We start from the raw sequence: 15,520 nt of genomic DNA, 5'->3' as shown, positions 1-15,520 counted from the left end.
TGAAGATGAGTTATTGTTGTAGAGTCCCCCCTGGGGAGTTCATCCATTTCCGCCTAGGGAGTTCACCTTGATAGTCCAGGAGATTTCCAGGCTGCAACTGGAGGTTGGTGACCCTGGGTCAGGAATGTTCCTGGAGATTTGGAAGTGGGACCTCAAGAGTCCAAGGGTGGGCAGGAGCATTTGCCATGTAGCCAGCCCCCAGGAAGGCCACACTGCAGGTGTGCATCCTAGTGCCCACTGTATTCTTGGGTACAACAGGCTTTGTCTCTAGTTCAACCCATAACAACATGACATGTCACTTTTAATACTCAATCAGGAACCATTGGTAAGGTGTTAGCAATCTGACATTCCTTGACCTGCAGTATCAAGGTCAAGCTCTCATGACAGCAAGGCTGATGCTAAGTGGAAGATGCTGGAAGGAGCCCTTATCTTCAAATGTCCATTCTGAGGACAGACTGAGTTTGAGGAGAGGAAATAGGAAAGCCACAGTGCAGGTGTGCATCCTAGCACCCATTGTATTCCAGGGTACAATGCACTTTGCCTCTTTGTTGTTATGTGCGAAGTCGTGTCCGACCAATCGCGACCCCATGGACAATGATCCTCCAGGCCTTCCTGTCCTCTACCATTCCCTGGAGTCCATTTAAGTTTGCACCTACTGCTTCAGTGACTCCATCCAGCCACCTCATTCTCTGCCGTCCCCTTCTTCTTTTGCCCTCGATCGCTCCCAGCATTAGGCTCTTCTCCAAGGAGTCCTTCCTTCTCATGAGGTGGCCAAAATATTTGAGTTTCATCTTCAGGATCTGGCCTTCTAAAGAGCAGTCAGGGCTGATCTCCTCTAGGACTGACCAGTTTGTTCGCCTTGCAGTCCAAGGGACTCGCAAGAGTCTTCTCCAGCACCAGAGTTCAAAAGCCTCAATTCTTTGACGCTCGGCCTTCCTTATGGTCCAACTTTCGCAGCCATACATTGCAACTGGGAAGACCATAGCCTTGACTAAACGCACTTTTGTTGGCAGGGTGATGTCTCTGCTTTTTAGGATGCTGTCTAGATTTGCCATAGCTTTCCTCCCCAGGAGCAAGCGTCTTTTAATTACTTTGCTGCAGTCCCCATCTGCAGTGATCTTGGAGCCCAGGAAAATAAAATCTGTCACTATCTCCATTTCTTCCCCATCTATTTGCCAGGAATTGAGCGGGCCGGATGCCATGATCTTTGTTTTCTTGATGTTGAGTTTCAAGCCAACTTTTGCACTCTCCTCCTTCACCCGCATCAACAGGCTCTTTAGTTCCTCTTCACTTTCTGCCATTAGAGTGGTATCATCTGCATATCTGAGGTTGTTGATATTTCTCCCTGCAATCTTGATCCCAAATTGGGACTCCTCTAATCCCGCATTTCTCATGATGTGCTCTGCATACAAGTTAAATAGGCAAGGCGACAGTATACAGCCTTGCCGAACTCCTTTCTCAATTTTGAACCAGTCAGTGATTCCATGTTCAGTTCTCACTGTTGCTTCTTGACCTGAATATAAATTTCTCAAGAGACAAATAAGATGCTCTGGTATTCCCATCTCTTTAAGAACTTGCCACAATTTGTTGTGTTCCACACAATCAAAGGCTTTAGCATAGTCAATGAAGCAGAAGTAGACGTTCTTCTGGTACTCCCTAGCTTTCTCCATGATCCAGCGTATGTTGGCAATTTTGCCTCTAGTGGTTCATTTAAAAAAAGGGGGGGGAGAGGTACAAAGGGAACTAGTTTCCATCCAGCAAATCCAAATCCTTTTTTGATACAGTAATCAGTAATTGCAGATGTGCCACACACTAGATTGAAAATATTTGGGTTAATAAGGAGGTCAGTCTGCTGCACCTGCCATATAGGCAAGAGCAATGGAAGGAACAAATGGCTGATTGAAATAGAGTTCTCTTAAACTCGTTTCAAGCAACTTCTTAAGCACAGTGAAAATATTCGTGGTATTTCCCAGGCTCATTTTTGTGATTCAAACATTAGGATATCTTGTTACCAGTTTGTTTCAAAGCAATAACCACTTGGGATTTTAAGAACTAAGTACACACACATTCACTGTACGAACCACAGAAGAGGTAACAACCTGTCCAGGGGACTTAAATGACAGCTGAGGTTATTACTGATGGTCCTGCTCTGTTGACCCCCATTTTTAGAAACTAGGTGGGCATGCACCCAGAACAGAGCCTCGTGAATGGTGGCGTCTATGCTATAGAAGTCCCTCAACACATAGCCCCAACCCGTCCTACCCCTGAGATAAGAATCTATGTTTTTAGATGTCAAGCATACATGTTCTTCTGAAATGATTTTAACTAGTCATTCTCACATCTGTGATATTAAGCTAAGGTATACAGTCTATTTTAATACTGGTTTAGGGATAAATATAATTTAGTTCTACCATTTAAAATATTTCTGCCAGTTCTATTATTTGGTTGTGTTTTTCATGGTCTCAATATGATTAGCACTTGGCATATTCTACCATGGCCATAGAAAGTGAGATAAGCATAAAAACCTTTATATAAATACAGTGCCGCTACTGCTTCCCTGACATTTTGGAACTATAAACCCATATATTTCTGTTCCCAGAAGAAGCAACATTCCCTGATGCATGCAAAAAGGCAAAATACCTTGAGACATGCTAAAAAAACAAAAGAGTAGATTCAACATTTCTGAGCTACTAATTCTGGGGCATTCTTCCAGCCTAAGTAAATTTCTGCCAGGAGAAGACACTATAAAGTGTTTTCCACCTGTGGTACTATTATCAATAAAAAGAGGTAAAATGGTACATTTCTGTCTTCCAGAATTAGTTTTCTAAATTTATCTAAATTCAAATAGACTAATTCCAAGCTAAATTATTAAATCAGCTATGTTTCATTACTTAAATGACAATTCTATTTTTTATTTTTGGATGACAGCACTAAATGACAGTTCTAGATGAATTTCATGCAAAACTACAGTTCACAGACTTGTGGTTAAATATCTAAAATTCAAAACTTGTTGAAAATTATCAGAATATATTCATAAGTACATAAAATAGTAACAAAATTATTTTGATCTCATATGTAAATATTGCAAATATTGCAACTTAAGCCCAGTTACATATTATCTTTATGAGATGCAGTCTATTGTATACTACAGCAAGATTCCCCCTTACTCACTTTGAATTTAAATAATTAGTTAATACTTCAGACTCTCACTGCATCCAGATATACTTAAGACTTTCGGCTCACATGCTCTCTCTGTGTGTGGCTTACAGACTGAAGATTTCCTAGTTTACAACAAACCATAGTTCAGCACTGTAGTCAAATTGCAAACTATGTCTTGTTACCTGCCAACAAACTGTCAGCAAAAAGACAAATTAGTTTGTGGTATGGGTGTGATGTAATGCAGTTCTATGAGCAACAATTACCACAGTCCAAAGCCTGCTGTCATTGATGCCATGTTCTTATTTTTCTTAGAACATTTTGAAATTGACCATCTTCAACAAGTACAAGAAAACAACTAGATTGTACATTTATTCAAGACTTCAGCAGCCAGCTAGCCCTAACCCTTATTTTACTTTCCCTAGAGGTGATTATTTGTTAGAAAAATGTATAATACTTTTTGTTAATTCCAATGACTTTCCAGCGTATTACCTATTCAGACATTTGAGTAATACGTAACAACTTTCAATGGCTCAACAACAAAACAAACAGTCAAACAAGTACAACGTTTATTCAGGGGGGAAACAGAAGCCACACATATGAAAATTAATACCAGTGGCATTCTCATTTTCATGTTTTATGCGCAACATCATGTGTATTATGACAGTAACCCAAAAGCCAATTCAGCAAGGTAGAACCCATATTACAGAAATGGTCGCTGTCAGTTCCCAGATAAGAGTGTTCATGTACAATGGACATGGAGAGTTCAGGGTTCTATCAAGATAAATTACATTACTTCTGGATACAGATGCTGAGGTTTGGGTGCCATCACAAAGAAATGAATTAGTCAGCAATACAACTCACTAGTGTGAAAATCGGGCTTCAGCCACCAACACAACACAGATCTTAACACAACAGTTAGGGTGCCATGCTGAAAACTATAAACAATGTATGCTTTATCTTACTCAGATCAACCTCTATGCATCATAGAGGTTGATCTAAGATAATGTAGAAGTTAATGGAAGAAAACATTTAAACCAGTGTGATGTACCAGCTCTGAATGGGGATACCTATCATACCTTCAGAAGTCTTAGTTTTACAACACTGATTAATATATGTGCCTAATGAGAAAATAATAGGGTCATGGCTTACAGCATGGGTGGGAAGCAGTACAAGTATAGGTATATATCCCACCCCTTTCCACTGATTTGCAGCTGCACATTATAACTTCCCAATAGCCAGTGGGTTAGACAAGGTAATCAGGAGGGAACAGGATGCTCAAAATTGCCATGCATACCAGATCTCTCTGCATAATCACACACAGTCACAGGGATCTTGTATGGGGATGTCAACTGGGTCAGAAGCAGCATATGACTCTCACAATCTATTTTTAGTCTGCCTGATGTCACGGCTTGTAGTAAGCTGGAGCATGTTTCAACTACATGTAGTTCAGCAGTACTAAGCAGGCTAAATGCAGATGCGAGAGCGTCATGCACCACTTCTGACAGAGCCAGCTATACCATGCAATGTGAGAAAACAACCTGCAGTACTAAGGAAGGAATGACAAATGTTGAAGACAGCTGGGGCTCAATGGCACCACTCAAGAGGGCAGATATGGTCCAAATGCTTTCAGCTGCCAAACCCTACAGGGCTTAAATAGTGCGATACCACTCCTATGAGAAAATGTTATTTACTAAAATACTTATACCCTACCTTTCCTTCTGGCTTAATTACAAAGGGACAGCTACTTAAGTTGGAGGAACATTCCTTAGGCTGGAGGAAGGTTACTTGTAGGATGGTTGGATCCCTATAACTGGGAGGAGTGGGGAAGAAAAGAATGCAGAATAGGTCCTCTCAAAATCATACTGCTATAAATTGAATTTATGTAATCTAATTATGAATAAGATAATAGCTGTAAAAGATACAGAACTTAATAGCAAAATGCTAATAAATGCCACATAGAAAACAAACTGTGGAACTTTCAAACATATAAACCCATCATTGAATTCATTTAGACAGGTGACAATAATAGTTTAAAACAGTGGTTCCCCAACCCGCGGGCCATGGCCTGGTACCGGGCCGCGAAGGCCATGGCGCCGGGCCGCGGCTCCCTCTCCCTGCCCCCCCTGCAGTAAAAAACTTCCCAGGCCGCAAGCTTGCGGCCCGAGAAGCTTCTTACTGCGGGAGGGGAGTAGAGGGAATCAGGGTTGCGCATTGCGCATGCGCGGCCAAACGCGCGCATGCGCGAAAGTGCCGCGCCTGCGTGATTTCGGCCGCACATGGCGAATGCACGTATGCACGGCCCAGCCTCAAAAAGGTTGGGGACCACTGGTTTAAAAGATAACTGGCTAATACCACCTCCAAAAAGTATACATGATCTTCAGCTCTCCATCTCCTATCCCTAATGCAAGATACAGGAAAGCTTTAAGAAGTTCTAATGAGGTAGTATCTTGGTAGCCAACTTGTATCTTGCCCAGCTGATCCAACAAAGATTGAATTATACTTACACACATTGTAAGCATAAATACGAAGGCATTACCTCGAAGATGGACAAAGACTTTTTCCACAGGTAAGGAGGCTATGGAATATACTTTTGGTCCAACATTTTAGCTCTACAGAATATTTGCCTTTTCATTTGAGGTTCATCCACTTAATCCAAATTCCCTCCACTCTCCATACATTTGTCACATTAGTGACTTCGGCTTCAAATAAGCAAGTTGGTGCTATTTTAGCAATAATTTAGAAGCCTAATGAATATGTATGACCTTCACATGTTTCACTGCTGGAAAGCACATGACTTTTGCCATTCTGGATTCACAGAACCATATTTATAAGACCCACCTTGGGGGAAAAAAAAAGAATACTTGTGGTCACAGCCAAAGCATTAAATCCCTAGAAATTAAATGGACCACCAAAGTCAGTGTCTAGTTCAGAACTATACAGAGCAAACATATACAAGACCTATGGGAAAACTGTACATTCAATATTTCATTAAACAGCAGAAATAGCAAACTGTGTAGCAGCATCCACAGACACACACACTCCATACAACTATAGTGAAGCAATCAAAGTGATTTAGCTTAACACTTTACTTCTCACATCTTCAGAGGCAGTGAAAACAAGTTACATAATGGGAACTAGCCTGGGCAATGGAGATTTAACATTCATGGTCCAGCTATTTATACACAATGTATAAGTACTTCTACAAAGCAGCAGCATCATTAGTAGTATCTAAGTTAAAACTGATCTTAGCTGAGAAACAAAACATTTTTTTTATTTATTTATTTATTTATTTATTTATTATTTATTTATTTATTTATTTATTTATTTATATTTATATACCGCCCTCCCTGTGCACAAATAGTGTTCAATGTCTATCAGGTAAAGGTATCCCCTGTGCAAGCACTAGGTCATGTCTGACCCTTGGGGTGATGCCCTCTAGTGTTTTCATGGCTGACTCAATACGGAGTGGTTTGCCAGTGCCTTCCCCAGTCATTACCGTTTACCCCCCAGCAAGCTGGGTACTCATTTTACCGACCTCGGAAGGATGGAAGGCTGAGTCAACCTTGAGCCGGCTGCTGGGATTGAACTCCCAGCCTCATGGTCAAGAAGCTGACTAACCTTTGAATATTAGAGGTTTGCCACTGATGCTTGTGAATGTTTAACATAATGAAGTAATACTGCTTAACTGCTATCTTAACAACATATTTATAATTGACCCACATGAGCATTCTACAACTGCTGTTTATAACAGCAGTTAAGTAACTGATGTGGTGCAACATAAATGTGAAAGTTTGAGATCACTTTATTATTTTTATTACATGGGAGGAATAATATGTGTTTGGCTAGTTACAAATATTTGGCAGTAAACTTTGTTTTATTTTTATTAAGCTATTGATGTACTACAATTGAAATGTGAAATGTTAGCTTTGAAGAAGAAGAAATTGGAGTAGATTTGGCTCTCCGTCCAATCAGCATCTCTTTGCTGATTACTATGAAGATTTACATTTCTCAGAAAATTACTGGCAAGATGGATTTTTAAATTACCAACTTATTGTGTAATCATTTGTACTGATACTTTGTGATATGTGAATATCCCTAATTTATTTCTCACAGTTATAATAACGTCAGCACAGTGAAATAAATTTCTATAATAATAAATCTAATATAATAATAATAATTTAAATAGGTTTTTACATGATAATCTTTTTGTTGGATTGTAGTGTGGCTCATCTACTACTATTTCCACTAGTGTTCAATGTCTACCTATTAAAGAATATTTTTAATGCATGGAACAAATTGTTCAGCTCAATGAAGTAGGTCTGCATTTTGCATGCCATGGCAAAAATAAAATTTGGTAACCTTACTAATCAGAACATGCTTTAGTTCAGCCTTTTTCAACCTTTTAACCATGGAGGAGCTCCTGAAATAAATTTTCAAAATTCAAAGACTCCCAGAAGTGCTGTCAGCTGGCCTCACCTCCCTGCCATAACCCAGAAGTGACATTTCACTAAAAGTGACATCACCATCTGCACCCTTTGCCTTCCTTTCGCTTCTTCTCCCTGCCTGTACGACACCTATGGTGGCTCCATCTCATGTAGACCAGAAAGAAGGACAGGAACTGAGAAGACAGCCTGGACACCCCATACCATAGCTCAACTGACTCCCCTCCATCAATTTTTACATCCACAGCCTTCCCACCAAGCCTTCAGGTAGGCAGGTAGGCAGTTTCCCCTCTTGAGGCCAAATCCATTAAGGCAGGAAGGAAAGACTGCAAACCCCCTCTGGAGCTCCCACAGACCACTGGCTAGGAATCTCTGCTTTAGTCACTAACACCACAAGCTTCCTCATAGCCCTGCCCCACAGCTGACCTTGATCCTAAGACCTTGTGTTTCAAAGAATGAGCAGAGACAATGGTTCATGAGAAATGAGATTAGACACAATTCTTCCACTATCTGGATTGGCTAGAGCAGGGGCACCCAAACTTTTCAAGCCTGTGAAAACTTTTAGAATTCTAAAATAGGGTGGTGGGTGGGTGCTGCCACCTAAAATGGAGCCAACAAAGAAATGTCAAAGAGTGAGGTTAAGCATAACTCTAGTGGTAACTGTTCAACATTTAAGCAGAAGCTCCTTTTTACAGGATGCCTCTTAAATGGACGTACTGTTTTAAAATATTTCCTTCCATACACACAACAAAGCATTGGAGGTGCTGTGGATGAAGCTGTTACTGAAGCAACTTAAAAAAAATAGCCTGTCAGATTTCCAATGGTCAATCAGAAGCCACACCTAGCCCTACCCACTTTCTAAAAACAGTGTGTCTAGAAAGTTGATATACCAGGAAAGATGTCAATATGTGTCATGGCAATTATAGGCCCCACATTGGGGACCCTTGGGCTAGAGCTAGGTTCAAGCAAGAAATCAAAGTACTTTCTTTGGTCACACTCAACTGCTGCATGCTCCATCTTTTCCCTGGAACACTTGAAACTGTGCTGCTACTTCTGTTCTATCTCAATTGGCTATAACTAACTAGTGAGAATGGAACATCAACCTATTAAGAATGGATGAATGCAAAATCCTATTACTTGTAAACATATGTTGGCTGACATGTCGTTCTCCAGCGTATGAATATGACAGAAATATTAAAACTTTTTTCTTTTTTGGAAAGATAAACAAAATCTTACTTCCTGAATACTGTTAATCTTTCATTTACCTGGACATCTTCAAGTAATACAAAAACCAGTTGTTTTAAAATTTACTCACAACTTGTAAATCCTTTCACTTTTGAGAAAAATAATCATGAAGCTTCTCGTGTTACTCAGCACACTAAGATCAGAACACACAAAACAGGGAGTGCTGTTCTAGTTAATGTTACAATTAAATCCTAAGGAGATATCTAAATTTAAGGGCTTAGAAAGGTGTAACTCTATTTAGGATTGCATTTCCTAGCTTCCTTGTTTCAGACTCACAGCAAAATAAAGTACAGTTAACTAAAGGTTCTCAACAGACAACTTTATAGAAATACATTAGCCTAGTAAATGCATCTCATTATCCTAGAGCCTCTTGTGGCGCAGAATGGTAAGGCAACAACATGCAGTCTGAAAGCTCTGCCCATGAGGCTGGGAGTTCAATCCCAGCAGCCGGCTCAAGGTTGACTCAGCCTTCCATCCTTCCAAGGTCGGTAAAATGAGTACTCAGCTCACTGGGGGGTAAACGGTAATGACTGGGGAAGGCACTGGCAAACCACCCCGTATTGAGTCTGCCAAGGAAACGCTGGAGGGCGTCACCCCAAGTGTCAGACATGACCCGGTGCTTGCACAGGGGATACCTTTACCTTTACCTTTTTAGTAAATGCATGATTTTATATAAGGGATAATAAAATTTCAGGGGTCTGCTAAAAATAATGCAAAGTTACTCACCTTTGACTTTATGTAGAATGGAGATGACTGCTGATGTATTGCTAAGTCCATGATACTATTTGAATTTGTAACACTATTACAAGTGGTGTGTTCATCATCTCTGCTGCTTTCATCAGACTGATCAAAATCATCACTGTCCTGGTCCATTTCTTCCTCTTCCTCCATCTCTTCCTCCTCCTGTTCACCAGCATGTTCATCATCTTCCTCCTCTTCTTGGTTGCCAGAATATTCTTCATCCACTGCAATAAACCTGTTGTTGTTCTCTTCTAACTGTTCTTGCTGGGATTCATTTCTGTGGCAAAGTCCAGGTTCCCCTCCACCTATTTCTCCATTCCTTGCAACACGTACATCCTCTTGTTGCCGTAACTGTTGCTGCTGCTCCTCCTCCACAACTCGATTCATCTGTTCCTCATCCACTTGGCTGGAGGAAGCATTACCACGAATAGACCCACCAGTTCGCCGTCTCTTGCTGCCAACAGACAGCAGTTCCTGATTCATTTCCAAAAGCCAGCTTGCTACTTCTTGGACCTTCGCTAGACTATCTGAAGATGCAAATGTTTTCACATTCTAAGGAGAAAGGAATAGAAAACACTATTACAAGGAGTTTATATATTATTCACATCTTATTTATACAAGGAGTTAAATTACTCATTTTTTTCTGACCCAGAACAGTCCAGCTTTTTAAAATCTGGAGGTATAATGTGGTCACTGCAATTTCAAATTAAGTCCTGTTCCTATTCATTCTGCAATGCATAATTAGTTTTATACATTTAGATTCATTCTAACATAAAATAGTGTGAACACTGAACCACAAATGCCTCTCATTAACAACACAAAGTTTTTTTGTGTGGTTTTTTTGTGGTTCATAAAATCTGAATTAGGCACCCCGGGCAGTGTCAATTATAACAAAAATAACATAGATAATGAAATTGATTGTATATGTAAAGGATTTTTGTCTTCACAATTTGTTAGATAATGTATATTCCACGGTAATATTAATAATTTTATTTTGCAATACATCTTAAGCAACATATACATGCAAACAATACATGATAAATGACAATCTGATTGGCAAACATGTTCAAAATCAAATAATTTGAATAGAGTTTTTGTTAAATATTGAAGGACGTTTGAGGGCTTTGGAAAGTTTATAGAATCTGCAACTGATAAACCTTAAGTTACGTGAGCAGTTATGCTCTGATCTGATGGAACTATACCCCTATGGGACATATGACCAGGGAAAAGAGATCCTAAACTCTGTCCCAGCATCTCCTTTGCACTCTCCTTTTCATAGATGATCAGTATTCTTGACTGAAAGTATCTTTGACAAATGGAAACTACACGCAGCAACTGAGATAAAAATAATGTTATGTTCTTGAGTACTTAAATTTAGGGCCAGCGCTATCTATCAGGAAAATCATAGTACAGGTCCTATACATAGTTTCATAGTGCAGTTGAAAAATAAACACACAATTTTCAACAGAATATGAATACATGACCAAATAGATGCATAATAAAATCAGCAGATCAGAATGCTACCATGTCCTATTAATACATTTTATATACATGATTTAAAACTAATAACACACCACTAATGATAAATTGAAATAATCTGGCGATTACAGTTTGTCCTACAGGAGTTATTACCACAGAAGCAACAGTACTCGAGCTGGTTAAGTATGCCCAGAAATTCCCAGCACAAAACACCTCTCAGTCACTAGATGATCTTAAGAAAGCCTTTTCTCTCACCCTTCCCCTACCCTTCATGTGCAGTATGAATATAATATCATTATACCTTAATAGGATAGGATGCCATAGATATTACTAAGAACATATCCAAAAGCGAAAGCCATGAAAATCTATTCAAAACCTTTCACTAAGGCCAACTAAAAGGACTGCACATGGTGCTGCAAGCTTCTGAATTCTCCAGAGCTCTTCCTCATGCTGGATATTAATGGTATGATGATGAAGACTTTTTAGGCCATTTTCTCAAGGCCTCTTTGTCTACAGCCCATGCAGGATGCCTTGCTGACTTCAGCAGGCATAGAGTTTCACCAAGTGCCTGTGCCCATGTGTCTGATTATTTTTCATCACCCAGTTTAATGAGAAGCTCTATGTGGTATTATTTTGGTTGGTCTGAATGAAAGGAGTTATATAGCTTTTGTCTCTGGATTCTGCTGTGGAACAAGAGTGCCTACTTCTTGATATCTATCTAACAAATGTTTTTAGAACATTTATATAAATCCATGTATATGTTATGATGAATATAAAATGAATTTGTGAAAAGTGCCTCATGCATTTTAAAGCACGAGACATTCTCTCATTCTTTCTCATCCATGATATGAAATCATATTCCATCATGGAAATATTGTAACATGTGAAGTGGTATAGTGCCGATTAAATATATTCAGGCATTGTAATGGTAATCATTGTTGTTGTTAGGTGCGAAATCATGTCCGACCCATCGCGAGTAATCATAGCATACAATTGATGTCCAAGGCTAAAAACGAAACTATTAAATGAATTCTCATATTATTCCACTAGAGGGCAATCCTTCCTGCTCATCACTGGTGAGAACAACCTATGAGAACAACAAAAAATGCTCAGGCTTACAACAGTGTTTATTTTACCAAGTTTGGGACCTCAAGGAATTTTGTTTTTCATCTGAAATGAAATGCACACATTTACAATAACCCTATGCTCTCCGTTTACACCATCTAGATCCAATGAGCATTTTTCTAGGGCAAGTTGAGACAAGTTTAAAACAAAAAAAAACATTTTGTTGTTCAATTTCTGCTTTCATATTTTAGGCTTGGAATAATTTCAGAGCAATAATTTGGAGGTTGACATGAAATCTTATTAACTCAGTAGAATTTATCTTCAAACAAATAGATGGACTGTTCGTAACGAATTTTAAATACTGTGCGGTCACCATTAGTGAAGAATAATATTAAAATCAAAATCAGCATTCATATTCAATAAATTCTCACACTTTGGCCTTTATTTTAATAGTATATGGAATCCAACACCAAAATTCAATAGGACAGAAGAAATATAACCCTCCCCACACACACACCTTACTTTTAATCCTGAGTTTCACATTCTTCTCTCCAGTTCCCAGCCCAAACCTTCATGCCTTGTAAAGAGTATTACAAAATATATTATATTTAAAATATTTTAACTACAATGTAAATTAATTTCTTTTTCGTGCCTCTGTTACAGAACAATTTATGAGAGATGTAAAGGAATCAAACATTTTGACAGACACTAAGGAGACTCAATTCCTGGCAGATTTCTGCCCAATTATATTGGAAAAAAGGAAAGAGAGTTATAATTTTTGCTATTTGTTAAGTAAAAGAAAACAGGCATTATAAACAGGGAATAGATTTATCTATATTTAAATTTAAATGTCAGTAGACATCAATTTAGACCAAACAAGAAGTCGAGATATTCCTTTTATAGTATCTAGATAGTCAGCAACTAAAAGCTTTAAACAGCAAAATTAGTACAAAGAAACTAAGAGAACTAAATCAGGGACACCTGGGCAAAAAACCTGTGTATTACTGCTATGTCCTTCAGGTTTTTGGGAAAACTTAAAATCTAATCCTATATTATCTAGATCTGATATGGCCTAATATTTTTAATTTTGTGGAAAATTTCAATGAAATATTAAAAATGATGTTTAATATAAATTGACTGAATGGCCCTGTGAAAAGGAAAATGACTGTATACATCCTTTAAAACTTGGACACAGGCAGAAGCTCTTCACACAACCCAGAATGGGCCCATTCACCCCCTCTTTGCTTCCTCTCCCCTCCCCCTACCACTCTCACACTCTTTGATTTCTCTCTTCCATGTCTGAACTTCCTCTTTCTTTCTGTCCCATCATAATTTCTTCTCTCTCTTCCTGCCCCCACCCAATCATTCTGTCTTTCTGCCACCATCCCATCTGCTTCTCCATTCCCAAAGCAGCAGCAGCTCTCTAAGAATCACTATGGAACTCCCAACTATAGAGAGGAAGCTGTAGTAGTGCTGGTTTTTATACTTCGCTTTTCACTGCCCGAAGGTATGTCAAAACAGCTTACAATCACCTTCCCTTCCTCTCCCCACAACAGACAGCCTATGAGGTAGGTGAGGCTGAGAGAGCTGACAGGACTCCCTGGTCAAAGAACCAGGTCACCCAGCTGGCTGCATGTGGAGGAGAAAGGAATCAAACCCAACTCACCAGATTAGAAGCTGCCACTCTTAACCACTACACTAGCGATCCCCAACCTGTGGGCCGCGGACCACATGTGGTCCTTCGACTAATTGGAGGTGGGCCCCGAAGGACGCGTTCTCCCCCCACCCCTTTACAACACACTTTGGGTGTCATTGTCTCCCATCACTCCCAGATAGGAGCTGCAGAGAAACAAGCTCAGGGTTCCCATTGATTTGTCATTGTCACGAGTTAAAATTTCCATCAAAATAAAATGTTCCTTATGTTCATTGTTGTGGCGTGTCTGTATCTTATTTTGAAGGGATGTTTAAACATTACCATAGCGATCAGAGAACGTTAGGGCAGTGGTTGAGAGTAGAGGTGTAAACTACCCCCCCCCCCACCAGACCTCAGTAAAAGTTGAGTGGTCCCCGATGTTGAGTGGTCCCTGGTGATAAAAAGGTTGGGGACCACTGCACTACACCACACCGGCTCTCAGTTCCCCTAGCAGTGTTACCAGCTCTAGGATGTCCCTGGAGATTTTGGGGTGAAGCCCTGGGATGGTGAGGGCTGGGGAAGGGATGCAACCTCCAGCAGCAAGCAGCCAGGCTTACTTGAGCTATGCAAGTCAGGAGGTGTCAAGTCTCCCAGAGGCCTAGGATTGACAACCTTCAAGTGGGACCTAGAAATTTCGCAGAAATACAACTGAACTCAGATCTGTCTTCCTAGAGAAAATGACTGCTTTGGACGGTGGACTCTTGTGGCATTACATCTGTCAAAACCCTGGGAAGCACACCCGTTATGACCCCAAAGCAAACACAAATTTTCTGCAGTGTGGAGTCAAAGGTAGATTTATTGAGATTCAAGGGGAACAACTACAGAAACTTGCCATTATAGGGGGGTCATTGCTGAAGACACCTCATAGACAATTTCAGGAACAGATATATTCTCAGCCCTCAGTCCCCCTTCCATGGGATTTGCACACCAAAAGGCATTCCCAGAGAAAGGCAGTTTTATCTAAACTACAACGTGAAACAATTCTTCAAATGTGTTAGCACCCAACCACAAAGAGCTAGGCAAGGCTATTTGCATTCCTTACAATACCATATACTACTGACCATAAAAAATAATTGGAACAACTTCAGAGGGCACAGGGAAGGGAGGCCAGGAAAGCCATCCTGGGAAAAGCAGGCTCCCTTGGCTGAAGTAATGTGCCCACGCTACGGGTACATGACAATATCTAGCTGAGGCCTCTTCCTTCCTCAAACACTGCCCTCCTCAACCTCAGCCATAAAATCTCTAGGAATTTCCCAACCTGGAGGTGGCAACCCTTGTCAGGCCTGGCCCCAAGGATCCCTCCCACAAAGGCAAAATAGGCCTGGAAAAGACTCTATACCCTGCCCCCCCCTACTTTTTACTGACAGAACCCAGAACTGTTGCTTAGCAATAACTACTGAGGGAATCTGTTGATGTTTTTAAGCTATAGGCACTCCTTTTATCATATTCATTTTTTTTTGAGTCCTCAGTGCATTATTTTTCTTTTTAGGATTTTATGTTTTTCTGCAAACCTGGGCTCTTTTCAGGTTTGTAGAAAAGTCCATCTTACCCATTCAAAGCTCCATTTATCCAATTTAAGAATCCAAATATTTGGGAACTTGGCTTTTAGACTATAAGATAAATACCGATCACACAAATAACAAATCTCATAAAACAAGAGATTTAAAATTCCTCAAGATTTCAAAGCTGAAGTGGG

General features: G+C 39.9%; 1 protein-coding gene across 4 annotated transcripts in view; it reads right to left on the bottom strand.

The window, feature by feature from the left end:
- The window catches only part of FBXW7 (F-box and WD repeat domain containing 7), a 145,581-nt gene that overhangs the window by 85,660 nt on the left and 44,401 nt on the right, over positions 1–15,520 (bottom strand). For 3 of the 4 annotated variants that reach the window (XM_077300087.1, XM_077300086.1, XM_077300085.1), the window contains one exon: positions 9,573–10,139. In XM_077300087.1, coding sequence (XP_077156202.1) covers positions 9,573–10,070 — 498 coding nt within the window. In that variant the 5' untranslated portion in view covers positions 10,071–10,139. Of the gene's footprint in view, positions 1–4,839; positions 4,970–9,572; positions 10,140–15,520 lie in introns of those variants that run through there. The other variant, XM_077300090.1, reaches the window with a different exon arrangement.

This window comes from Paroedura picta, chromosome 10 (assembly GCF_049243985.1).
Source record: "Paroedura picta isolate Pp20150507F chromosome 10, Ppicta_v3.0, whole genome shotgun sequence".
Taxonomy (NCBI): domain Eukaryota; kingdom Metazoa; phylum Chordata; class Lepidosauria; order Squamata; family Gekkonidae; genus Paroedura; species Paroedura picta.
This window is presented reverse-complemented; position numbering and strand designations above follow the sequence as displayed.